The sequence below is a fragment of the Emys orbicularis genome, chromosome 8, assembly GCF_028017835.1.
Source record: "Emys orbicularis isolate rEmyOrb1 chromosome 8, rEmyOrb1.hap1, whole genome shotgun sequence".
In the NCBI taxonomy this organism is placed as follows: Eukaryota; Metazoa; Chordata; order Testudines; family Emydidae; genus Emys; species Emys orbicularis.
Window position 1 is genome coordinate 54193524 of NC_088690.1, and position 26153 is coordinate 54219676.

The following is a 26153-nucleotide window of genomic DNA, read 5'->3' on the forward strand; positions in this document are numbered from 1 at the left end:
TTGTCCTTGCTTATCACCCAGGTATTTATCCCACATAACTTAACCGCACAAAGGACATTCCTTTCTTTCCGCAAGTTCAGTGTTAATCAGGAAGGAATGAAATTACTAGTGCCTGCTTTCTGAGGGTTGGAGAAAGCATACAGTCCTTCGATATTTCAAATTTACAATTGCTAACCATATTTTCAAAAAAATCACACAAGCTATCACTAAGAAATAGTTTTATCACTTACAGTGTGTTAGTACACATAGGTCTCTGCTTAAAGAACTTCATTAACTTATAAAAGCAAACAGACTTTCAGTGCACAAAGATTTGGTAGGCAGTTTTGCAGTGAAAAAACGGAATGCTTTGTTACTTGATTAGGTACGAAAGAACAGCTGACAAAAGAAAATGACGAGTGGAAACAAAAGAGTAGTGCATTAGAAGAGCAAAAGACTGAGTTGGAGGTGCGGATGAGTGCACTCAAATCACAGTATGAAGGTCGCATTTGCCGCCTGGAGAGAGAGCTAAGAGAGCAACAAGAGAGGCACCATGAACAGCGAGATGAGCCTCCAGAGTCTACTAATAAGGTAAGGTACAAGATATGTGAAGCTTTTGTTAGCTGTATTAGCATATGTAGTGAAACAGAATGGTTTGTGTCTAACAATGTGTGGGCTTTGAGTTCACAGTAACGGAGCAGTTGTGAATTAGAATAGTTCCTGTGTGGTGCCCCTTCCCTAATACCATATCTCTGATAGCAGGTGGAAATTCAACAGACACAACCTCTTCCCATGGTGCTTCCAGTCTTTTTAATACCCAGAATAATGTGGCTGGAAACCCAAAACAGTACATACCACCTCCAGTGTCCCAAAGCCAGTTGGTCTTGGAAGGAAGGGAAACAGCTCTTCGGCGCATTAGAAGTTAATAACAAAAAATTCGTTCTGGTAGGATTCAAACTTTCCATTGCTAACAAAAGCATATAATTGTTTTACTGACTAGGTTTCACCAGAGGAGCGTTCAAACAGTGCTCCTCTCATTGATTCTGTCTGCAGTCTTATATGCACATACAATATCACAGGACTATGGTGCTAACACTTTGAGCTTGCATCCTGGTCCAACAGTAAATATGATTCTTTCCAATAGAACAGAATTAATCAGTACTCTTTTTGGCTGACTGAAAAAACTGCATTATCATGGGTATCCCAGAAAATACTTGACTTGCTTGAGCAAGCTCAGAATATTTGAGAGTAAGCATGGAACTTCACCTGGTATTCTGCCAAATCCGTAGTTGAAACAATTGTAATTAAGGAGATATGTCTACTGAAGCAGTAATCAAAATTGCATTTTTGGATTATTTTATAGAGCCTGCTGGCTTAATATTTGGCAATGGAATCATATAATGTACAGAAACACTTATGTCTAATAGGTTCCGGAACAGCAGAGGCAGATTACACTCAAATCTACTCCAGCTTCAGGTGAAAGAGGAATGTAAGTTGTAGGTTCTTTTTTGTCCAGTTGCTGTGTCTATATTTTTTGTTTTGAACTGTAGGAATGAATTAAAATGAATTAAAGGGTTTTTCTCATTTAAGAATTTTTGAACAGCTTTTGGAAGTTACTGACTGCTTAATGCTAATACTGAGCTATGGACTAACTGAACTGTCTGCCTCCTGAGGCAAATCTAACCAGTTAAGTCATTTACTGCTAAACTGTCACATTTAGGTACACTGTGAACTTGAAATCTAGTCCATTTGAAAAATTATAAGCCGTTTCAGATACTACGCCAGGCTGTGAAGATGTATAATCTTTATGGCTTTATAATCTGACATTTCTGTTCTTGGAACAGTTTTGACCCCGGGTGTTCTTGTAACAATGATACACATCTTTGATTTTTAAAATCCTGGTATCTCTTTAAAATGAAGTTCTGATCTTGAGAAGTGACTGTAAAAATCACTCGCATCATTCTTATTCAGCAGATATTCTCCCTCTGTATTAAGCCATATCAGTTGACTTCAGTGACAATTATAAGGCTGTGTCTACACTGCCACTTTTAACCCCACAAATTTAGTTGTTCAGGCATGTGAAAAAACACACCCCTGAGCGACCAAAGTTTTAGTGCTGAAAAGCGCCAGTATAGACAGCGCTTTATCGCCTGGAGCCATGCAGATTTCTAGTTAATCACATCTATCAAGGCTATGGGGTTGTGCACCAGGCATAATTTGCCCTGCAGAATCTTTTCTAGTGGAGATATGCAAGAATGATAATTATGAACAAAACTTTGAAGGTAGCTGTTGATTATGGAATCATAAGTATGTAGTGCTGGAAAGGACCCCGAGAGGTCATTAAGTCCAGCCCTCTGCACTAAGGCAGGACCAGGTAAACCTAGACCATCCCTGACAGGTGTTTGTCCAACCTGATTTTGAAAACATCCAGTGATGGGGATTTACAACTTCACTTGGTAACCTCTTCTTAATTTAACTACCCTTGTAGTTTTTCCTAATATCTAACCTAAATCTCCCTTTCTGCAGATTAAGCCATTATATCTTGTCTCACCTTCAGTGGACATGGAGAACTAATCACCATCCTCTTTATAACAGCCGTTAACGTATTTGAAGACTGTTTATCATGCCCTCCCCCCCGGTTGTCTTTTCTCTAGACTTAAACCTACCCAGTTTTTTTAAACCTTTCCTCATAGGTCAGAATTTCTAAACATTTTATCCTAGGCTAGGACTATAACAGCATTTAAAAGAGAACTGGATAAATTCATGGTGGTTAAGTCCATTAATGGCTATTAGCCAGGATGGGTAAGGAATGGTGTCCCTAGCCTCTATTTGTCAGAGGATGGAGATGGATGGCAGGAGAGAGATCACTTGATCGTTGCCTGTTGGTCCACTCCCTCTGGGGCACCTGGCATTGGCCACTGTCGGTAGACAAGATACTGGGCTAGATGGACCTTTGGTCTGACCCGGTACGGCTGCTCTTATGTTCTTATCATTATTGTTAGAACATAAGAACGGCCATACTGGCTCAGACCAAAGGTCCATCTAGCCCAGTAACCTGTCTTCCGACAGTGGCCAATGCCAGGTGCCCCAGAGGGAATGAACAGAACAGGTAATCATCAAGTGATCCATCCCCGTTACCTATTCCCAGCTTCTGGCAAACAGAGGCTTGAGACACCATTCCTGCCCATCCTGGCTAATAGCCATTGATGGACTTATCGTCAATGAACTTATCTAGTTCTTTTTTGAACCCTGTTATAGTCTTGGCCTTCACAACATCCTCTGGCAAAGAGTTCCACAGGTTGACTGTGTGTTGTGTGAAGGAATACTTCCTTTTGTTCGAATACTTCCTGCTGCCTATTAATTTCATTCGGTGACCCCTAGCTCTTGTGTTATGAGAGGGAGTAAATAACACTTATTTACTTTCTCCACACCAGTCATGATTTTATAGACCTCTGTCATATCCCCCCTTATTCAGACTTTTCAGCTTGGAAAAGCGATGACTCTTATTAATCTCTCCTCATACGGAAGCTGTTCCATGCCCCTAATCAATTTTGTTGCCCTTTTCTGAACCTTTTCCAATTCCAATATATCTTTTTTGAGATGGGGTGACCACATCTGCATGCAGTATTCAAGATGTGGGCATACCATGGATTTATATAGAGGCAATATGATATTTTGTCATCTTATCTATCCCTTTCTTAATTATTGCCAACATTCTCTTAGCTTTTTTGACTGCTGCTACATGTTGAGTGGATGTTTTCAGAGAACTATCCACAATGATGCCAAGATCTAGCTCTGTCTCTCGAGTGGTAACAGCTAAGTTAGACCCCATGATTTTATATGTATAGTTGGGATTATGTTTTCCAATGTGCATTACTTTGCATTTATCAACATTGAATTTCATCTGCCATTTTGTTACCCCATCACCCAGTTGTTGCTCTCCTCTGGTCTCTTCAATTATAAACATCTTTTCTAAAGTGTGGCGCCCAGAACTGGACACTACTCTATCTCAGGCCTAACCAATGCCGAGTAGAGCGGGACAATTACTTACCATGTCTTACATACGGCACTCCTGTTAATACACCCCAGAATGATATAAGCCTTTTTTGCAACTGCAGCCATTGTTGATTTTCAATCTGTGATCCACTATAATTCCCAGATACTTTTCAGCATAACTACCACCTAGCTAGTTATTTCCCATTTTGTGTTCGTTATTTGATTTTTTTTCCTTCCTAAGTGTGGTACTTTGCACTTGTCTTTATTGAATTTCATCTTGATTTCAGTCCAATTCTCTAATTTTTCAAGGTTGGTTTTGAATTCTAATCCTTCTAATATTCTATCCTTCTAATATTGAATAGTACCAGACTCAGGCCTGCAGGACCCCTAAAGATATGCCCTCCCAGCTTGAGTATAGTCTTTCAACCAGTTATGCTCTTACCCTAAAGCAATCTCATAAGCAAACTCAGGAAATGTAGTCTATATGAAAATGTTGTGGTAACAGTGTCAAAAGCCTTATTAAAATCAAGACACATCACATCTGCTGGTTCCCCCGATTCACTAGGCCAGTTAGGGTGACCAGACATTGAGCAGTTTGTCCCATGTACCGACCGAAGTATGGTCGGGACGCCATTTCTCCTGATATTTTGATTCGGGCGCGGCGGCCCCTTTTTTTTTTTTTTTTTTTTTTGCTTAGGCGGCGGTAACAGGCAGGGGGAGTGACTTTTCAATTGTTACACTTACCCAGCACATCCGGGTCTTCGGCGGCACTCCGGTGGCGGGTACTTCTTTCTTCGGTGGCAAGATTTATTACCCGCCACCAAAATGCCGCCAAGGACCGTCAGCGACTGAAGGACCCGCCGCTGGAGTGCCGCCGAAGACCCGGACGTGCCAGGTGAGTGTAACAATTGAAAAGGCACTCCCCCTGTGGCGGTCCCGATATTTTGGAGTTATCATCTGGTCACTCTAAGGCCAGTAATCCTGTGAAAGAAGGAAATTAGGTTGGTTTGGCATGATTTGTTCTTGACAGATTCATGCTGTCTGTTCTTTATAACCCTCTTATCCCCTAAGTGCTTATAAACTATTTAATAATTTGTCCCAGTATCTTTCCAGGTACTGAAGTTAGGCTGTCTGGTCTATAATTCCCCGCATCCTCTTTGTTCCCTTTTTTTAAAGATAAGTACTCTCCTTGCCTTTCTCCGGTCCTTTGGGACCTCACCCATCCTCCTTGAGTTCTCAGATAATAATTGCTAACAATTCCAAGATGGCTTCAGCTAGTTCCTTAAGTACCCTAGGATGTATTTCTTTTGGCCCTGTTGAATTTAATACATCTAACTTATACAAATATTCTTTAACCCGATCTTTCCCTATTTTGACTTGCATTCTTCCCTTCTTGTTGATAATATTAATTGTATTGAGTATCTGGTTACTACTTTTCTTTTTTAGTGAAGACTGAAGCAGAATAGACATTAAAAACCTTAGCCTTCCAAATGTCATCTCTTACTTGGTCTCCTTCCCCACTAAGTAGAAGCCTACACTTTCATCTTTCTCTTGCTGTAAATGTATTTGAAGAGCCGCCTCTTATTACCTTTTATGTCCCTTATTAGCTGTAACTTGTTTTGTGCTTTAACTTTTCAGAATTTGTTCGTACTTGCTTGTGCTATTCTTTTGTACTCCTGAGCAATTTGTCCATGTTTTCACTTTTTGTAGGATTCCTTTTTGATTTTTCAGGTCATAAAAGAGCTCCTAATGGAGACACATTGGCGTCTTACTATTCTTCCTATCTTCCTTTGCATCAGGATAGTTTGCCATTCTGCCTTTAATGTTGTGACCTCTAGAAGTTGCCAACTCTCCTGTATCCCTTAGATTTTCTTCCCATGGGACCCTGCCTTCCAGTTCTCTGTATTTGTCAGTCGTCTTTTTGAAGTCCACAGTTCTTATTCTGCTGCTCTCACTCCTTCCTTTCCATAGAATCATGAAATCTATCATTTCATGATCACTTTCACCCATGTGGGCATCCCACCAAGTCTCTGTGATGCCAATTAAATAATAATTTAGCTTAGATACTAGTACTATGCCATGATTTGTTTTAAATGTTGTTGTGAAACTTTTTTAAATCAACATTTGATATTTTGTTAGAAAACTGAATTTGATACACTTGTAAGTCTGACCCTGACTTTGTTAGCACAAATAAAACCAGTGTCCTATTTCCAGTGCTAGCACTTCAGATCCACCAACAGCAAACATTAAGCCAACGCCTGTTGTGTCAACTCCAAGTAAAGTGACTGCTACTGCCATACCCGGGAGTAAATCTACTCCAAGAGCAAGTATCCGTCCAATGGTTACTCCTGCTACAGTTACAAATCCAACCACTACTCCAACAGCCACAGTTATGCCTACAACACAGGTGGAAACCCAAGAAGGTAAGTGTTCTAAATAAAGGGCAACTATCTAAATTAAAATAACCTTAAAGGGGCTCCTTTACCTTGAAATCTAGTCAATTTCAGAGTTAAATATAACTTCTGGTATTCTACCTGACCTTGAATCCCCTTGCTAATTTTTTTGTGCTTTTACAGTTTTTATACCTTTAAATCAGTTAACAGGCTATACATGAGAAACATTAAATCTCACTATCCACTGCTTTCTCAAGTGAAAAGTAATGTGAACTGTACTAGATAATTATAAACCAATTAAAATGTGCTACCATTTGCTTTCCAGCTATGCAGTCAGAAGGACCAGTAGAGCATGTTCCGGTCTTTGGAAGCACAAGTGGATCTGTACGCTCCACCAGTCCTAATGTCCAGACATCTCTCTCTCAACCCATCTTAACTGTTCAGCAACAGACTCAAGCTACAGCTTTTGTGCAGCCCACTCAGCAAACTCATCCTCAGATTGAGCCAGCAACTCAAGAGCCACCCCCCACCATTGTAGAGGTCGTACAGAGCTCACAGATAGAAAGGCCCTCCACTTCCACAGCAGTGTTTGGTACAGGTTGGTTTAATTCTCTAAATAAATATACAGGGCCTAATCTCATGGTGTGCCCAAACCACTACAGATCCTCATTGAATCAGGCCATAATGCATATAATAGCAGCTGATGGCTTCGTGCTCAAATTGTGGGGTAGGCTTTCAAAAAGACTGAGGTCTGGCCTACCTTCTTGCACCTGCCAAAGTGTTACCTTTTAAAAAATGTGACCTAGCACACTTCTAAAAGGTATCCTAGCTGAAACAAGAAGTGAATGTTCACATGTCTATTCAAACTAGTGCTGGATGTTAAATCTTGTTTGCTACAGAAAAAAGCAGGATCTCCCCTCATTCGCTTCTCAGTTTCCTCAATCTTGCTTTGGTATGAAGATTCAGAGTTTAATATAAAGGTTTGGGTCTAAACTTTATAAATGACTACTGTAGGAAAGCAAACTAAATCAACTGAACTGAACATATATTCTGTGATTGTACCTGTACTTTCTTCAAACCCCCCATCTAGGCCTTAGATGGCAATTTAAAAAAAAATTAGATCTTACTGCTGCATTGAGCATCTGTCATTATAGATGCTTCTGTTATTTGCAAAATTTACCCCCAAAATTACCCATTGTGACTATTTTTAATTGTCTTTGCTGCTACCCACGGAAATGTTAGCAACCACGTTCTGTCAGGAACAAGACTACTGAAAAACAAACAAAAAAAGCTGAAGCAAATCTGGGTTCTGGTGGACTTTGAATAGGGGCCAGTTTCACAGAGGGGGGCCTGCAGCTCAGAAAGCTCTGCTGCCACCCCTAGTGTGTTCATCCCCAGGAGCGAACAGCAAGACACTCCTATCCAGTCCCAAGTGCCATGGTTGAGTATAGAGCAAGAGGCAGTCTCTCAGAGAAAAATCTGAAATCATCTGGTTTTCTGCCAGTTTCCTAAACCCTTTTTGTGTGCCATAATGCTCTTGAAAATAACACCGAGGGCTCTTTCAAGTTTCAGCTACCCCAAGTTCTTCCTTGCCCAAGCGTCCACGAGAGGAGGAAGAGGAGAGCACAGTAGAAAACTCGGAACAAATTTCAGAGGAAACAGTGGATATACCTCTTCCAAAGAAACTGAGAAGCATACAGAGAGTTGGACCTGAGGTTTGTAAGAAGGGAAAATACTTCCAGTGAATAATTTTGCCCCGCCCAGGATTTGAGATTGGAATAAGCTTTTGACAAGGATCCTGTTTCAAAAGCTTTTAAAATTCTGTTGCTGGCAAAGTCAGGGACCTTTTGTGAAAATGATAATTGACAAACTCTTTTCCTGTGGTTCTCAACCAGGGATCCGAGGAGACCAAGAGCAGATTTCAGGGGGTCCGACAAGCAGGGCTGGCATTAGACTTGCTGGGGCCCAAGGCAGAAAGCCAAATCCCCACCACTTGGGGCTGAAGCTGAAGCCTGAGCAACAGCTTCATAGGGGCCCCAGGCAATTGCCCTGCTTGCTACTCCTTAACGCCGCCCCTGGCTTTTATATGCAGAAAACCAGTTTTTGTGACACAGGTGGGCCATGGAGTTTTTATAGCATGTTGGGGGGTGGGCTCAGAAAGAAAAAGGTTGCAAACCCCTGCTCTATACCATTAGAATAGCCTACACCTTGAACTTCCAAATAAAGCAAAAGTTATAGCATTTAATGGCAGGGGCTTTGTGTTAAAGAGTAGAATTTTTATTAGTTTAAGGAAAACACTGTTAATTTGAAATCCATGCAGTTGAGCGTAGCAGTATTTTGAATAGGCCTTGAAAGGAATGAGGTGGGTGTCAGGAAGGCAGGAGATGCAGAAATTGAAAATGAGAAATAAGGCCGTGGGCAAGAGTTTTAGCAGTGTGGATAGAGAGAAGGCCAGGTCTTTGAGTTATGGAGAAAGAAGCAGCAATAATATTTGGACATGGTCTGGATATTCAGATGTAGAGAGAAAATGGAATCTCATATGACACTTATGAGGAGATGTCAGAAAAGCAGAAATATGAGATTGGATGGAGAGAGGCTAGTCAGCAGTCACAAGATAGGCGTTGGGCATTGATGTAGAAATGGTAGTTGTCTGTCTGACTCTCTTACTATGAAAAATACATGCTTTTTCAGGAGGAAGTCACGGCAGAAGAAAGCACTGACGGTGAGGTAGAAACTCAAATTTACAATCAAGATTCTCAAGACTCCATTGGAGAAGTAAGCAAAAAAAAAAAAAAAAATCTTAATTTTAATTGTAGCATGAACAGCCCTTCCCTGCAAATACCACTTTTGTATTTTAACAATTGCAGAAGTTAGCATAGTATATCAATCTAGTCGCTATTAGAAAAGTGTTCGTTGATGGTAACATCTTTGTGAAATGTCAGTCATAATTTAGAGATTTGTAATGGAAATCAGTTTGTATAGATTATAACAATTTTTAGGGCTAGAAGTTTCATTCAGTGTATATTTAATTTTGATTGCGATTTTCACATACCTCCATAGATAGTACTTGGCATGTATATATAACTTCACATTTTCAAAGAACTATATAAACATTAAGTACTGCCACTGAATTATGTAGTAATTTTACTTTTGGGGGAAACTGAGACATAAGGATTAAAGGAGTCACATCAGAGCCAGGATTGGAGTTTGTGAGTTCTAAATTCTTAAATTTCTTGCTTTGTTCCCGCAGACTACACTGCTTTTTTTCATTTTTTTGGCTTTATGTTGCAGAAAGATTCTGTGACAAATAGTTGAGCATGTTTCAGTCAGCAAGGAACTCGGGGGGGGGGGGGGGCGGGGGGAGGAGGTCACAAAAGAGTATAGGCAGTGAAGACAATGTCAGTAGTTCTGTTCAGTACCTTAGACTTTCCTTTGTATTTCTTTAGAGCCAGATTCCTTGTCATCTCACCACCAGTTTGGCATACTACTCTTTTGTATGTTGATGGGCTCCTCTAACAGAGCTGTTGTAATTGATTTGGCCAGTTCTCCTTTCTCCCAGCTGTATGTGTATTAGGGTAAACCAGAGTATATTACGCATATGCTACCAGCGAGGCTCTGTTTACATATCCTCTGGGCACTTCTCCTTATTCAGGCACTATGCCCAGATTGTCCCAGAATGCATCAATACAAACATAATTGCCATCTTTGGTAGGTTGAATTCATGTAGTAGCATGGTTTGTGGACCCAACAAAAAGCTACTGAGTGGACACAACAAAAATGTGGTTGTTGCAACCAGTTAAGATGAGTGTGTCAAACAGATTACAACAACACAGCTGTAGTGTAGAGTGGACCCAAATCTGATCTAGGTTCTGAACCACAAGTGGTGACACAGCTGCTTTTAGCAGCACTCATGGAGGGCTTTAAAAGTTAAATGGAATTGGAAATTGACTTAATCTCTCCTATGGCAAACATTTTTAAAAACACATATATGAAGTATCACTTTTATTTTAGTAACTTTCCTTTATCTTTTAAAGGGGGTCACCCAGGGAGAGTACGCTCCCATGGAAGACAGTGAAGAAACCTCTCAGTCCCTCCCAATAGATCTTGGACCTCTTCAGTCCGATCAACAGAATACCTCATCATCCCAGGATGGTCAGTCCAAGAGAGATGATGTCATTGTGATTGACAGCGATGACGAAGAGGATGATGATGAGGAAAATGAAGGCGAGCAAGAAGTATGTCTGGCTTATTTGTAGTTTGTAATCTTCAATAACTTTGTGCAAATAAACAGCTCATCCTGCAGGTGTCTACCCAAAAGCAATTACATTGTTTTGTTTTGTTTTTTCTTTGTAAAGACGAACTCACAATTTACAAACTTCTGCTGTTTAACAATAAACATAGAAGAGCATATGCACTCTTAGAAGTTCTGCGCATCCATTTACCTGGCCTGAGCAGAATTAAAACAATACATTTTCTCATTGATGCAGGAAAAACTAAGCACACAATTCCTGTTAATAGGAATTCTGCACTTATTCATACAGCTGGACATTTAAATTTATTTACTCAACTCAGCTTGATTTTTGAACTGTTGTGAAGTTGACTGAAGCACTCATTTATATAATGAAATGTCTCTGCTAGCCAGGTTGTGGAGAGGTTTTCAGCACAGAAAAAGTTTGAAGTAGCTATTAAAAAAAAATTCCTATCCTTAAGTGAAATCCTCAGTATTTCTTGCTTCCCCAAAAAAAATAAAATCATCCAACCCCCAGAATATATCACACTGACATTACCAAATACCTTGAGTTTTTCTGTTACTAATGTAACTTATTTATACAGGTTAAACCTCTCTAGTCCGGCACCCTCAGGACCTGACCGGTGCCGAACCAGAGAATTTGCTGAACCACAGGAGGTCAATGCAGAGTGCCAGCAGGTCTCCATAGGTGATGGAAGTAGAGGTGGGGGGGGGGGGGGGAAGTGGATGCTGCAGCACCCCCAGGCTTTGCACCTAGCATGGCCCCCTGCCCGGAAGCCCCACTGCCACCTGCCGTCCCGGCCACTGGCCCCCCGCCTGGGAGCTCCGATGCCGGCCCTAGGTCCCAGCCATTGGCCCCTTGCCTGCGGTCCCAGCCGCCGGCCCCAGTTCCTCCTCTTCCCTCCTGGAGCTTGAACGCCGCGAATCAGCTGTTTGTGGTACTCCGGAAGCGTTGGGAGGGAGGAGGCGGAGTTGGTAAGCGCGGGGCCGCCGGCGCACGAGAGGCATGGGGAGGGGGGGAGCTTTGCACCGGTGGATGTGCCGCACCACTAATTTTTCCCCATGGGTGCTCCAGCCCCGGAGCACCCACAAAGTCGGCGCCTATGCCAAACCATGGACGTTGCCAGACCAGGGAGTGCCGGATTAGAGAGGTTCAACCTGATCCCCTGAGACCCCAGTTAGGATCCCAGCCTCATTATGCCAGATCCTGTACAAACATATACAATGACACAGTCTGTAACCCAAGAGAACTAGCTTGAAGCAGGCATATTTTAATTAGTCACTATATAAACTTTTTCATGCATCTCTGTCACTGCGCATTACTCCAGGTGACAATCAAATTTTTCACTTGACCTACTACATTTGAAGTTTGTATATGCCTAAAAGTGAATTCTGAACATCTCTAGAAAGAGACCTTTAGAGAAAATCTATCTGTTCATTGCACACTACAAAATGATTTAGCCATTCTCTAAAATAGCGATAACGATACTAACCTCCTTTGTAAAGGGCTTTGAGATCTATAGATGAAAAGTACTATATAAGAGCTAGATATTATCCTTTTGTGCTTTTCCTAAACCTGTGTTATGCTACATTTGTAGGATTATGAAGATGAGGAAGAGGAGGATGAAGATGATGATGAAGATACAGGAATGGGGGATGAAGGTGATGATAGTAATGAAGGAACTGGGAGTGCTGATGGCAATGATGGATATGAAGCAGATGATGCTGAGGTAAGAGTAGCAACCTTTTGTACACATATGAGATCTCTTGAGGTAATTGTGATGTTACAGCTTGTTCCTATTGTAATCTCATGTTGAGAAAGGAAAACCTTAATTTGAACTGATCCAAGTAAATTGGGTTTTGTGATTAGGTAATAAATATAGTTCATGTTGCAACTGGTTTTCTTCTTCAGTAAAAAACTTTTCAATGTGTGGAAAGGTTGGATAATACAAAGTACAGGACACAGCATAAGCTTTATAATACTAGAATATGGTAGCTGTGAAGCTAGCCAAGTGTAACTCTTAACAACAAATGTTTATTAGTTGAAACATATTGAATAAATGATATTTTGATATAGATAGGTTTTAAAACTTGTGTAAATGTATACATGGTTGTTCTTTACAACTATGTACGGTATATAAAATCTCTTAAGTTTTCATCTTTCCTATATGAGCTTTTTCTATTCTCTTTCAATTATTGGCCTGGGTGGGGTTTTGCACTGAATCACTGTTTTATGTATTTTTAGGGTGCTGATGGTACAGATCCTTGTACAGAAACTGAAGAGAGCATGGGAGGTGGAGAAAGCAACCAGAGAGCAGCAGACTCTCAAAACAGTGGTACAATTAATCTGTGCTATCTCTAAAGTCTCTGGTTATGAGGGGGGACGTGTGCAAGCCTTTTGAGCTCTTTCTGTTAAAACATGTATTTTTGAATTTGAGGTGGAAAAGACAGATTTACTGGAGCACACTTTGGGGTGTGCTCCAGTAAAATTCTATAAGCTAACTAGCACTGGGTGTATTCAATATTTGTATGGAAAACATTACTTACAGAAAGAGCTGTTGATGATTCAGTAGATGATCCTCTTCCCTCTGAGTCATTGGTGAACAGTTGCCTGTCAGGGTGCTAAATGTTTCTTTAACGTGTAGACATGCTGTCTTTCAAATGACTTTTTAAATCCGGGCACTGTTCAATTGTCACTGTTGGTCAATTACTGCTTTTTGCACGCGTAGAAATGTCTGCTTTAGCATGTTAATCTGATTTTCAATTTTGGTATATGTTCTGTAAGTTTTTATTGCAGCTTCATCTCAAACTACTCGTGCTTCAGGATTGATTCCATTTGGGTGGTGGGTGAAGTGACCCCATATTCTTCATAAAGTATTACAGTGTACATCAATTTTTTTAAGTTGTCATACTTCTGTCATTGCAACTAAGGACAGTAAATTAAAAGAAATACTGCCTGAATTACTCTGGTCATAGATTTGTGGAGTACAGTGTTTTTATTGTGTGATATTTCCTTGCATTTTAGGCGAAGGAAGTACAAGTGCTACAGAGTCCACTTTCTCCCATGAAAGTTCAAGAGAACAGCAGCCAACATCTGCCTCAGAGAGACAGGCTCCTCGGCCACCTCAGTCACCACGCAGACCACCACATCCTCTACCCCCACGACTGACTATTCATGCTCCACCCCAGGAACTGGGACCACCAGTACAGGTAGGAAATCACTCAATGCTTTAAAAAATTAAGGAAACTACTTAATTATGTAGCTTTTTGTAAATAAGGTGTTAGTCCTGTGTATTTGATCCAACTGTATTACTTTTATATGGTGTCTTACAAAAAGGAAACATACAGATATTAATTGAAACAGCTGAGCAAATTAACTTAAATTTCTCATCTCTTGAAATATGGCAGTGATTTTACTTACTAGCTGTACAAGTGAAATGACCATTACAAGCAGTAAGGCAGTAGTGACGGGTGTGTATCTTGAAATGATTATACCAGCACTGTTCTAGTCAATACTTGTCAGTATTTCCACTCTAAAAGCAGTTTTTGAGCAGGCTGTAACTCAACAAGATCTGGCTCAGATTTTTGTTAAATATTCTTTGCCCGGATGCAGGTGTGGCATAAGGAAACTCCCACTGTCTTCTCAGCTAACCTTTTTGTGCCCAATGCCTTGCCTTTGAGCTGTACGTGACATCTTAAGATTCTACAGAATTTTAAGCTTTCAGAAAGTCTTACCCTTATGGTTGCAAAAAGAAGCCTCCTGATTGTGAGCTTATTCTTTACAGTCCCCTTGTTCTGAGAGGTGTGCACTGTTCCCGTTTATTTCTATGGGGTGTTTATCTCTGAACCCTAGTGACAGATTACATGTCAACATTAACTATTCCACTTTACCAGGAACTTCAGCTAGCATGCTTATATTTCATGGTTGGACCTAGCAGTGGGTAAGGAAGGTTGGAAAGCGGCTGTTTTTAAAAGCATAGTGCTACACAGATGAGTCCTGCAGTGTCACAGGATCTCTCCTTGACTTTGTGTATGAGCCCACCCCATGCATGAGGTGTGGAAAATGTTGCAGCTAGTGAGGACAGAGACAATGATTTTCCCTGTACTTTCGTCCTCTCTTGAAAATCAGGGTTCTTTTCCTCAGTGTAGCCTGATGGGGAGCTGAATTGGAAGCACAAATTGCAGAGTGGGAAGAGGAGCAATGCCTGTGCTCAGCTAGGTACATGTAACAACACCTGCCAAATTTCAAATCATCTCTGCCCCAAGAAAGAACAGATAGAAAAGAAGAATAGAGAAAAAATAAAGATCAAAAAAACAAAAAGTGCAGAGAGAAAAAAGGTAGCACACAAGGAAGGATGGGATAAAAGAGGTGGGATAGATAGGAGAATGGGGAAAGAATGGAGAAAGAAGACAAAGACCAGAAACCGCATTGATCATGGTTGGAAGTTGAAGCTAGACAAATTCAGGCTGGAAATAAGGCATACATTTTTAATAAGAGCAATTCATCATTGGAACCATTTACCAATAGTTGTGGTGGAGTCTCCATCACTGGCAATTTTTAAAACAAGATTTAATTTTTATAAGAGATATGCTTTAGGAGTTATTTTGGGGAAATTCTGTGGCCTGAATCTGTATGGGACCTGTATGGGCATACTTTATTACACCGAGAAATGTTGAATGCAGCTGTCAGTAGGCTTCTACTCAGTCTGCCTTGACTAGGTCTCATTGAGAGTTGGTCTGCACTGCTGCTTAATTGGTTTGAGAATTTAAGTGGTGAGCTGTGCTGAGCATGCTTCCTCCACAGTACAGTGAGCACCAAGAGAGAGTGGAAGAATGAATGCCAGAAGTTTTGACAGTTCCATGCTCAGAACTTGAAATTTTTTAAGTTTTTTAGGAAAAAAATTAAACTGACCTTAATAGTTCTAACTTAAACACAATTATAATTGTTCATAAATTTTTCATTTGGTTTATTGTGCTCTTTCAAGCAATTATATATGGTTTATAATATTTTGTTTATTTTCTAAAGCCTTTCTGTGTGTGATGAAGTGCACAAAAAAACCGCTCTGAGCACTTTACACTAAATGCTAAACCACTGAACCATTTGTTTAGATTATACTAAAATTGTGTCTTGTGAAAATGATTTAAATGCCATTGATACACTCACTATTTCCTCTTTACTCAGAGTTCCTATATTAATTTCCCCCCTTTTGGGTGTAATATTGTCTCATTTTGTAAAATAGTTGATTCCACCTGATTTGGGATTGTTTTAACTATAGGAATTAAGTGCATGATTAAATATATCTGGAATATGGCTTTCACCAATAAACAAAAATATGCTAGCTGGTTTTGTTACTCAAGTCATGCTTTTGGTTGAAAGCCAAAATAATTTCTTTATTTACCTTTTATCACTAAACTTTATTCCTGAAGATATTTGCATGTTGCTAAAATCCCCAGGAAACATTTATACCACTTTTATTCCTCCTTTTACTATAAAGAGAATCCAGATGACTCGGAGGCAGTCAGTGGGACGTGGGCTTCAACTAACTCCTGGTATAGGGGGCATGGTAAGTAAATGGCAGTCTGCTCCTAAAAAACCTTTATTGAGAGAGCACTCTGAACTTTGTAGTCTTTTATAAGACTACCAGAGCAGTAAAGAATTCCTTGGGTGTTTGTGTAACATTGCAGATAGGTTTAGTCAAGCTCTGGTTATCATGTTAATGGGACTTCCATCCCTTAACTTATTCCAAATGTGAATACCAGGCAAGGTGTGTTAAGTATAAGATGAAGCTAAAAACCCTTAAGAATCTGGGTCAGTTTAGACACAGCCAATATTTATTACTATTTTTTAGGAATCAATCTTTTAAAATACTTTTTTATTTTGACATTGGTTCCCTTCACACTGTTGACTGGACAAATAATAGTTAAAGCTGATGCGTCTATTTTTTTGGGAGGGAACAACCTTTGTAGATGAGTTTTATTTAGAAGCAAGCAGAGTAGGAATAATGAATATATTTTAGCTTCTGATCTTAATATTTTTTTCAGCAGCAACACTTTTTTGATGATGAGGACAGGACAGTTCCAAGCACCCCAACTCTTGTGGTACCACATCGTACAGATGGATTTGCAGAAGCAATTCAGTACGTAGAAGTCATAATAATAAAAGCAAGTGCTCTTGTATATTTCCCTTTTACTAACAGTTGAATGGTTCTTTGCTTAAAGGTAAATGAAAATATAATGATTTAGTGATTGTGTAGTAAGATACTAAATAGCATTCCATCTACTAGATGGTTAAGAGAAAGTCACAAATATTGAGTTGTTTGAACCGTACATCATAAAACGGGGTTCAGAAAAGTAAGTTTATGATCACATTCTAATCTAGTGTAACCTATTTGTTTAAAAAGTCATACAGTTAAATTACTAGGGCAACAGTGGGTTATCATGCTACTTTGAGCCCCTCTTTTGCACATTCACATTAATGCTAGAAGTGACAAAAGCATGTTTTCTCAATATTGACTATAATGATCAGTTAAAATACACTAGCAAGCTGCTGTGAAGAATAGTTGCTTATCCCAACTTTGGATAGAGGAGAGTGGAGGACATGCTCAGCAGGCCACTTACAAATTAGTTGTGTAAAGCCATAGGAGCTATTTAAATGTTACAGTATTCATTGAAAGCGATTTTACTATTTTCTTACTAGTGGAGTATTTTTTGACCCTATCATTTTGATGCAGCTGTAATGGAGAAACTAATTCCTTTGGATAATGCTGATAACACTAAGTGTTATCTATGTTTGGATACTAATCTTATTTGTACCATAGATAATTTGTTTTCCTTATTCAATTAAAATAATTTTATTATAGTTTTTAGTTTATTAAACTGTTCACAGCACATTATGCATCTTTGTAGTTCCCCCCAGGTTGCTGGAGTTCCCAGATTCAGGTTTGGGCCTCCAGAAGATATGCCACAGACTAGTTCCAGCCACTCCGATCTTGGCCAACTTGCATCACAAGGAGGTAAATCTGTGTAATACCTTTGTTTTATGATTGTTACAAAAAATGTAAACAGCTTGAGAAACTAATCAAGCTTGGGTAATTGTCACCTCCATTCCAACTATATCCTTGTCTGTATTTTTGTGTAGTTGTAGGAAGGGTAGAAGGACTAAGGAGGCAGAGAAGATGTTTTGCTTATCTAGTACTGTTAGCTTTGTCATTTGTAACTACTATTAATGTAAGGATGATTGACGGTTTAGGCTTGGAAAGACTCGATTTATATTAGTAAATGTAGGTAAATGTCAATTTCACCATACATACACAAACTGATGAAAAAATATTTTAATTGATGATAACTGAAATTTAAAGATAAGCAGCATCTTTCTTACTTTGTCTGAGAACTTAGTTTGTTTTAAGGATGTTTACTTTGTATATTTTGACATGTGATGACAACTTTTTGTGATTTCATGCTTATAAAGCTTTAACTTTTCTGAATCTCAACATCTATTGTTGTTAAATAATTGTCTTACCCTCCACCTCCATAATTTCCAGCAACTGTGAAAATATAAATTGATACAAATAAAAAGTTGCTTAAATAAACATGGATATTATCTGTTAAAATTATAAAATTAATTCTGCTAAGCCTATGGTTAGCCATTTAGAATAGCATGTACAAGTATTGGGAGAACCAACACTAAAGCAGTGAAGTAGGTAGCTTGTTGAGCCATTGTGTTGTCAGGCAGAGACTGCCTGTGTCACCGTATGTGACAAATTGAAATTTGATTTCACTCAAGCAAAATTAAAACACACAAAATATAACAGATGCTTTCAAATTGCACAGCATACAGTTCTCTAGCATGTCTTGATGTGTGTCTCTGTTGATCTTCTCACCATTGGTTCAGGTGTGTCAAGATCTATTGTACTCGGTAGATTAGCCTCGATGTCCCACAAGAAAGTTTTTGTTAATGTCACTCTCGTGTGTGTATTGCTGTATCTGGGCCTTCCATGCATAACATATGAAACATTAATCTGTTCCAAAGACCAAATCTCTACTCCCCTGTCTCACTTTAAACTATTTCCCAATTGGATTAGTCTCTGCTTCCAGGAGGGATACTGTTAAGCTGTGCTCTAACTTCATTATTGTAAAGCTAGTGTAAAGGAATAGGGCTGGCATTGTGTTCTTGAAGGTAGCTAGATAAAGATGAGCCTGAAGCTGTGACTGAATATGATAGCCCACTGAAAATGCTTTCAATTCCTATGAGCTTGAACCTGGGGACATCCAGCGTCAGTGCGTTCCTTATGATCAGAGCTGCTGTGGTAGAGTACAGAAGAGAGCAAGTCTTTGAGATAGATATGCCCTTGTCTACTATGATGGTGGGCAGGCAATTGCTCATTCTTGTCCTTGCTGCTGTTCTGCAGCAAGCAGTCTCCCTTCCATGCCTTCCTGGCAGCACAGAAGCAACTGTAAGAGATTTGCTAAACCACTCATTGTAGGGGTGGCACTGAGCAAAGTAGTGGATTGAGAAGAGTCAGAAAAGCAAAACGGAGAGAAGATCAAGAACTGAGGGCAGTAATATTTTGTTGAGAAGTACAGCACCATCACTAAGATAAGCTTTGGAAAAAGAAAAATTGCTAGGGGATTGCACGTTTTATAGCTTGTGTAGGCAGATCTTATTGCACGCATGAGGGGCTCCCTGCATTCCTCCAATCTTCCTATAAGCCTCCTGTGTGCCGCTGTCTCATCCCTCATATCCAGGGACTCCCTGCAATTCCCTCAATCTCCCCCAGACATCTGTTCTGTGTGCCCTGCATTCCTCTTTCTCTCATACCAGACTCCTCCTTTCTCCTCCCTACCAGCTGCTCTATGTGCATGCCCATTCTCACTTCCCCTATGCCTCCCATTTCCTATGATAGAAGATCTGTGTTCATCACCACCCATATCCGGATCCCCCAGCCTCCCACCTGTCAGGAGTTTTGTGTGCCAAATACCGTCCTTCTCTCCCATTCCAGGGTCTCCCTTTCTTTCCCTCCCCCATGGCATGGGCTCTGTATGCGCCCCTATGCCCTCTTTTCGCCTCCCACCATACCAGGGTCCCCAAACCTTCTCCCACTAAGAGTTCTGTGTGCCCCCTATTTCAGCTTTCCCAGTTTTCCCCCACACCATTTCCATCATGGCAGGATCTGTGTGTATGCCCCTACCCCACCACCATTATTTTTTTTCCTGACTGGAAGATCAGTCATTTAGTGTGTCAACATGTTAAACTGAACTGAGAGGATAGACAGAGATGAGATAGGAGTATTATTGTGCTGGAAGGCATTAATGGGTGATGTCAACTAGTTTGATCTTCAGACAACTGCAGAGGTGTTCGAGGTCTCTGGTTTGTGCTAAAGAGTTGGCAGTGGCTTCATGTATCCACAGTTTTCACCCTTTGAGTTTTTCAGTTTTATCCAAAATCAAGAGGGTGGCCATTGATGCCGAGAACATTCCCTGGAATTTTGGAATTGATTGGATTCAGAGTTCAAAAGTTACTGCATTGCATGCATGTATGCATACAGAAATGCCATCAAGTTAAGTGTAAGGCTTTCACAAGCTTGCCAAATGAGACATTTTCATAATTGCATAATTACCTAGCGCCTGTCTCTTTTCATAGGTTTCAATACATTTAGGGGAAATTATCTCATGTTAACGAACCTGGGTACTTAGCAGCACAATATTACTTTCTGGCCTTTTTGGCAAGACTTGGCTCTAACCTAAATTGATCTTGGTTGAGATTCTCTTGCAGTAGTAAAAGTCTGACAGATTTCAAGTAAACAGTAAATATCATGGGATCTTCCAATATTCATCTGAAAAGGATATGATAGTTTAATCGAGTGGGAGTGAACCAAAGCTTAAAGGATGGGCTGTTTTAAAAAAAAATAGAGTAAAAAATATTCAGATTGCTCGAAGGCCCAGACTACTTCTGTTCAACCTTAAATTCTGTAAAATAAATTTCCCATTACTGAGTGACACATTTTATTTTGGAAATAACTTATCTTTGTTTTAAGTAGCTTAAACTAAGTTGCATATGTACAATTAATAGGATTTTCACTCATAGAATTGAAAAAAAAAATTCCAAGTTGGTCAAAGGAAGCATTATCTAATGGTTAAAGCTCAGGTCAATCATCAGAAGATTTAGGTTTGGTTCTTAGCTCTCACTGATTCCCTGTATAACCTTAGACAAGTCACTTAACTCATCTGCATCTATTTCCCTGTCTTTAAAATAGAGATATTTTATTTAAAGTGAGAGTGTAGTTTTTCATTAATACTGAAGAACTTTGGGCTGAAGGTTCTACATAAGTGCAAACTAGGTTTACTCTTGAGTAATCTCAATTACTCAGTCTCAGTATTTAAATACAAACCAATAGATTACATCGGGGTTGTACTAGACTAGTATTGTACTGTAACTAGTTTGCCTTCAGGTAATTGTATACTTTTCTGCTGTCTAACAGGCTTTCACTACATCCTTAATACCAAGAGTTGTTTGTTGTAGGTTTAGGAATGTACGAAACACCACTCTTCCTTGCCCATGAAGAAGAATCTGGTGGCCGCAGTGTCCCAACAACTCCGCTGCAAGTTGCAGCACCAGGTGAGAATCAGTATTGCGAAGTGTAATGATAATATTAGATGCTTTGACTTCCTAACAAAATGCATAATATTACTGTTATGTTGTTTATTGCTATGGTGAAAATATTACTGCAGATGGAGTTCTTGTAGTATACATACCCAATTTATTAAAATATTGGGTATGTATAAGTACAAAATAACCTTCTCTCTTAACTGCTTTTCCTGATTTTGTTTTTTAAAGTGACTGTTTTTACTGAAAGTACCTCAGCTGATCCTTCAGAGCATGCTTCTCAGTCTGTTCCAATGGTGACAACATCCACTGGCAGTTTATCCACTACGACTGAATCTGGAGTGGGTGATGATGGGGATGAGGTTTTTGTGGAGGCAGAATCTGAAGGGTAAGATACACTACTCGGTGGATTAAGACTTAATTCTGTATTTGAGATTTAGTTTTACATGCTTTCATTGCATTTCATTGTTTGAGTGTGTCTGTTGTCTGTTAAATCTTAGCTCTATTTGGTCCATGGCAGGGAGGGATCACCAGCACTGAGTGGTTTCCTAAATTAGTTGTAAAATGAATCTGGTGACCTTTTGCCTCCTTCAATACCAACTTCTTCTTTTGGTCTCCCTGTATTGAACTATATTCATCTTGAAAACAGGATTAGCGTGGCTTCCACTTTATGGTGGAAGATGTTCACAAGCTAATCCGCTTGCAGTGGAAAACATGAATTAAACTCTGAATCGGAGGCTTATTCAACCTCTGGCGCTGGTAGTGGGATCTAGAATTTCTAGACATCTCAAAATGGTCACAGATCAGTATCAGATTTCCTTTTTTCCGAACAACTTAATTTACTACTTTGCAGAAATAACAGAAACAAAATGTAAATCTTTTAAAAGAATATAAACCCTTTCTGGACACCCAGATCATGAGTGAGTTGGGCATGCATTTCCTTGATAAATGGATTGATGCAATGGCTCTCAAAACTGGTCTGCTGAGTACTTCAACTAACTTGTAACTATAACAGTAGTGAAGTATCCGTCAGGCTTTATTCAGTGATAGTTGGAGCCCGATCTGGGACTGTCAGGCTTTCCAGAAGCCTGTCTAATTTTTTTTTTTTTTTAAAGCATCTCTCTGCTCAGCTGCTAAATGCTTTTTTCTTTTGTGTGTGTTGTTTGAAGTTCAAGTGTGAGCAAAATTTGGAACACCGCCAGAAGTAGAGACATACGGGACAAAAACAAACTAAGAGTGACCTGGAGAGCTGTGGGGCTTTTGGCAGAGGGTAGAATTTGATATTAACAAATGTAAAGTCCTGCACCCAGGCAGGGGAAATAAAACAGCACAAATGGGGAGTTAAGTGGAGAAAATACAACCAAGCAGCCCCATAGATTGTTTAAAATGATTTTATTTTTATTTTGTTAATTCTGCCCTCAGACTTCCATATAATCAACTGATCTAGTTGTCCTTCCATTGGACTCTGTAGAGTGCTCTTTAAGATAGCTTTGTTATTGTCTTTCACTGTCTTGGCACTGGTTTTTGAAAAATCATTAATCCAAGCCTTTTAGGTATTGCATTGAAAAGGACATTTTGGGCAAAACCCTAGGAACCATCTCTTTTTCCCAGCCTTTACATTTCATATACTGGATCATACTGCATAGTCTTAATGGGTTCCATTTAAATTAAATATTCACTTCCCCCTTACCCACTGACCTCTGTAATATGGGGAGCAGATTGGTGTATAAATTCTTCCATGCCACATGGTTTTACTCAAGTGCACCCAAATAAACTTCATTTTTTTCTTCTTCATTTTTCTGATCAGGCAGTCACCCTGGTGGTGTGCAGTGGATGGGTAGATGAGTGCCAAAGAGGATTTGTCTGCCTTTATTTTTAAAATACTAATATCTCTAATTTCTGGTAACAAGGTAGAAAAAAAGTGAAGTGTGTGAATGAAAATACCCATGGTAAAACAAAAATCAATTTCCTGTTAAATTACAAAATTATCTGTGCTCTAGGGATTATCGATTTTTCTTGAGTTTTATCACCATTGTTCGACACCTGAATTTTTGTGTTCCAGAATTACATCAGAAGCTGGTCTAGAAATTGATAGCCAGCAAGAAGAAGAATCTGTTCAAGCATCTGATGAGTCAGACCTCCCTTCCACCAGTCAGGATCCTCCTTCCAGCTCATCAGCAGGTATTGGCTCCCTTCCTAATGCAGATTGCTTCATACTCCTTTGTAGGATGCTTGTACCTCAAGCCTTTCCCCAGTGCAATACACATTGTTGGCAGTGGAGACCAAACTAAGACCAACTATTTTGAACATTTAATGTTCCTTCTAAAGCATAACTTTATTTATACTTATTATTGTCTCTGTAGTGGGTAAAAAGGAAACTTAGGTTAGTGGTGTGGCCATCATTAAGTGGTGTGGCCATCACTTCTCACCCAGTGTGTTGACGGGTTGAATTATGAGTGAATTCTAATCATTATGGCAGCATTGTGTAAGTTAGGGTGGCAATTTGTAGGCAGATGAGTGGCATATATCCTGAATCTGGAACTTCTTCCACCGTAAGTGTTTAAACTTGTATTGATTTTTGTTCTGTGTCAGTTGATAACATGGATAAACCTCTAAGACGTCTGGGTTGCTTATAAATAATCACAGGTTTGCCAGAACAGTGGTTCTCAACAAGGATACTCATACCTCTGGGAGTACGCAGAGGTCTTCCAGTGGGTACGTCAACTCATCTAGATATTTGCCTAATTTTACAACAGGCTATATAAAAAGCACTAGCCAGTAAAATCAGTACAAACTAAAATTTCATACAATGACTAGTTTATACTCTTCTGTATACTATACACCAGGGGTGAAAGTAAAAATAGGGACTTAACGGTACGAGGCTGGGTTGGGGCGGGGCCTCGGGCGGAAGGGGCAGGGATGGGGGGGGTCAGAGCCAGCCCCGGCCCACCCTGTACCAGTAAGTGCCCTCCCCCGCCGGGGTAGCAGCGGCAGCCAGGGGCTCGGGCAGCAGTTTAAAGGGCCCAGGGCTCGGCCGCCGCTACCGCCCCGGGCCCTTTAAACCGCTGCCGGAGCCCCCAGCTGCCGCTGCTATTTAAAGGGCCCAGGACTCCCCTGTTTCTACCGCCCCAGCCCTTTAAATAGCCCCCGGAGCCCTGGGGTAGCGACGGCAGGGCTCCGGCACCTATTTAAAGGGCCCAGGGCAGTAGAGGCAGCGGGAGCCCTTGCCGTTTAAATAACCCCTGGAGCCCCGCTGCTACTCCAGAGCTCCGGCAGCAGGGCTCTGGCGGCAATTTAAAGGTCCTGGGGCTCCAGCCGCTGCCCCAGGCCCTTTAAATTGCCACCTGGGGAAGCCGGGCCGCCCCGGTACGGCACACCGGCTTACTTTCACCTCTGCTATACACTGAAATGTAAGTACAATATATTCCAATTAATTTATTTTATAATTATATGGTAAAAATAAAAAAGTGTCACTATTACTAAAAAATTCCTCACTTTCTCATGTTTTTCTGATTTTGTACGCAAGTAGTTAAGTGAGGTGAAACTTGGGAGTATGCACGACAAATCAGACTCCTGAAAGACATACAGTAGTCTGGAAAGGTTGGGAGCCACTGTGTTAAAATATCCCTTTACTAAGTGAAAAATTACAAGTAACATGATGGGCATATGAGTATTCACAGATGCAAAGCTTTGTTCTTTTGTTAATCCATTGGTCTACCAACCATTAGTCTGTCACTCCATTTTGAAATAAAATGGACATGTGAATCTTTGGAGAGTTCGACATTTTTTCATCTATTTAATTTCCTTTTCCATTTGGTGAGGGCAACAGACTGAGTATCTGGACCATATTTTTGTCATCAGTAACTAATGGAGATAGAACTTTTTAAAATACCTTGAAGGATACTCACTTCAAAAGAAAATTTTAGGGTCAGATTGGGAATCCCTTCCTGGAGTTGTGATTATGTACTTCATTGGGACTACTCTTGTGAGTATGGGATTCAAAATTTAGTCCCAGTGGAATTTTTTAAAGGGATGTGATGTAAGCAATGCAAAAGTAAAAGGGCAAGATTGTAATTAGATGCATTTGGTCTTAGCTGCAAGTAATTTAATCCAGCTAGTGAGTAAAAAAAAAAAAAATCAAAGGAAAACAAACATACTTGTTCAATCTGAGGCTTTATTATTATTTGAGAAGATGTTAATGAAATATGTTGCACCCTCAAGTTTTTAAAATATGAAAGACAAGTACAGCTGTATGTTAATTAAGCGATGGACTCACTAACAGTTACAAATTATACTGTAGTAACAATCTTATATATTCTTTCTGAAACTCTTCCTTCTCTACAGACACAAGCAGTAATCAGCCAAAGCCTTTCCGGCGTGTCAGACTTCAGCCACCAACATTAAGAACTGGTGTCCGTGGTCGTCAGTTTAACAGACAGAGGGGTAAGTGGCTGTCAATGTTATAATTATTGTGACTGTCTGTACTCTTTCAAATGAACTCTTAATTTTCTTAACCCATTTGAAACTGGATATCTATAATGCCACCAGAAGTATACATGATGAGACATTGAATAATGCAGGGTCCCTGCCCCACAGACCTTTCAATATATATTATCCAAAGCATTCATTTGGCTGACAGGCAAAAAGACTACAGAAAACTTCCTCCTTCTGTAGCTCCTGGCTCTGATTTTTAGAAGGCATATAAATTGCAGTCGATTTTAAACTTACTTTTTTTTGGCGATTTATCGCTAGGACATAAGCTTGATATGATACAATTCTGATCTTTAAGATTACTCCCAACACAATTTTCCTATTTCAAATTTAAGATTTTTGTGAGATGATGTCTGGAATCATTATGCTGCTTTTTAAAGAAAATTAAATGATTGAAATTACAGAAGCTTATTATGTTAGTATTCTCCAGATTTTACTTTGATTG

The 26153-nt window shown here is 39.9% G+C and overlaps 1 protein-coding gene across 1 annotated transcript in view; it reads left to right on the top strand.

Annotated features, from left to right (window-relative positions):
* TPR (translocated promoter region, nuclear basket protein) overlaps positions 1 to 26153 on the top strand; it is a 68526-nt gene that overhangs the window by 41703 nt on the left and 670 nt on the right. The window contains exons 34-50 of the mRNA XM_065410182.1: positions 362 to 567; positions 1404 to 1465; positions 6187 to 6395; positions 6691 to 6963; positions 7932 to 8080; positions 9057 to 9140; positions 10400 to 10600; positions 12213 to 12344; positions 12860 to 12950; positions 13640 to 13824; positions 16110 to 16178; positions 16657 to 16751; positions 17521 to 17627; positions 21134 to 21229; positions 21449 to 21605; positions 23280 to 23398; positions 25562 to 25660. Of these exons, the coding sequence (XP_065266254.1) occupies positions 362 to 567; positions 1404 to 1465; positions 6187 to 6395; positions 6691 to 6963; positions 7932 to 8080; positions 9057 to 9140; positions 10400 to 10600; positions 12213 to 12344; positions 12860 to 12950; positions 13640 to 13824; positions 16110 to 16178; positions 16657 to 16751; positions 17521 to 17627; positions 21134 to 21229; positions 21449 to 21605; positions 23280 to 23398; positions 25562 to 25660 (2334 nt within the window). The remainder of the gene's footprint in view (positions 1 to 361; positions 568 to 1403; positions 1466 to 6186; positions 6396 to 6690; positions 6964 to 7931; positions 8081 to 9056; positions 9141 to 10399; positions 10601 to 12212; positions 12345 to 12859; positions 12951 to 13639; positions 13825 to 16109; positions 16179 to 16656; positions 16752 to 17520; positions 17628 to 21133; positions 21230 to 21448; positions 21606 to 23279; positions 23399 to 25561; positions 25661 to 26153) is intronic.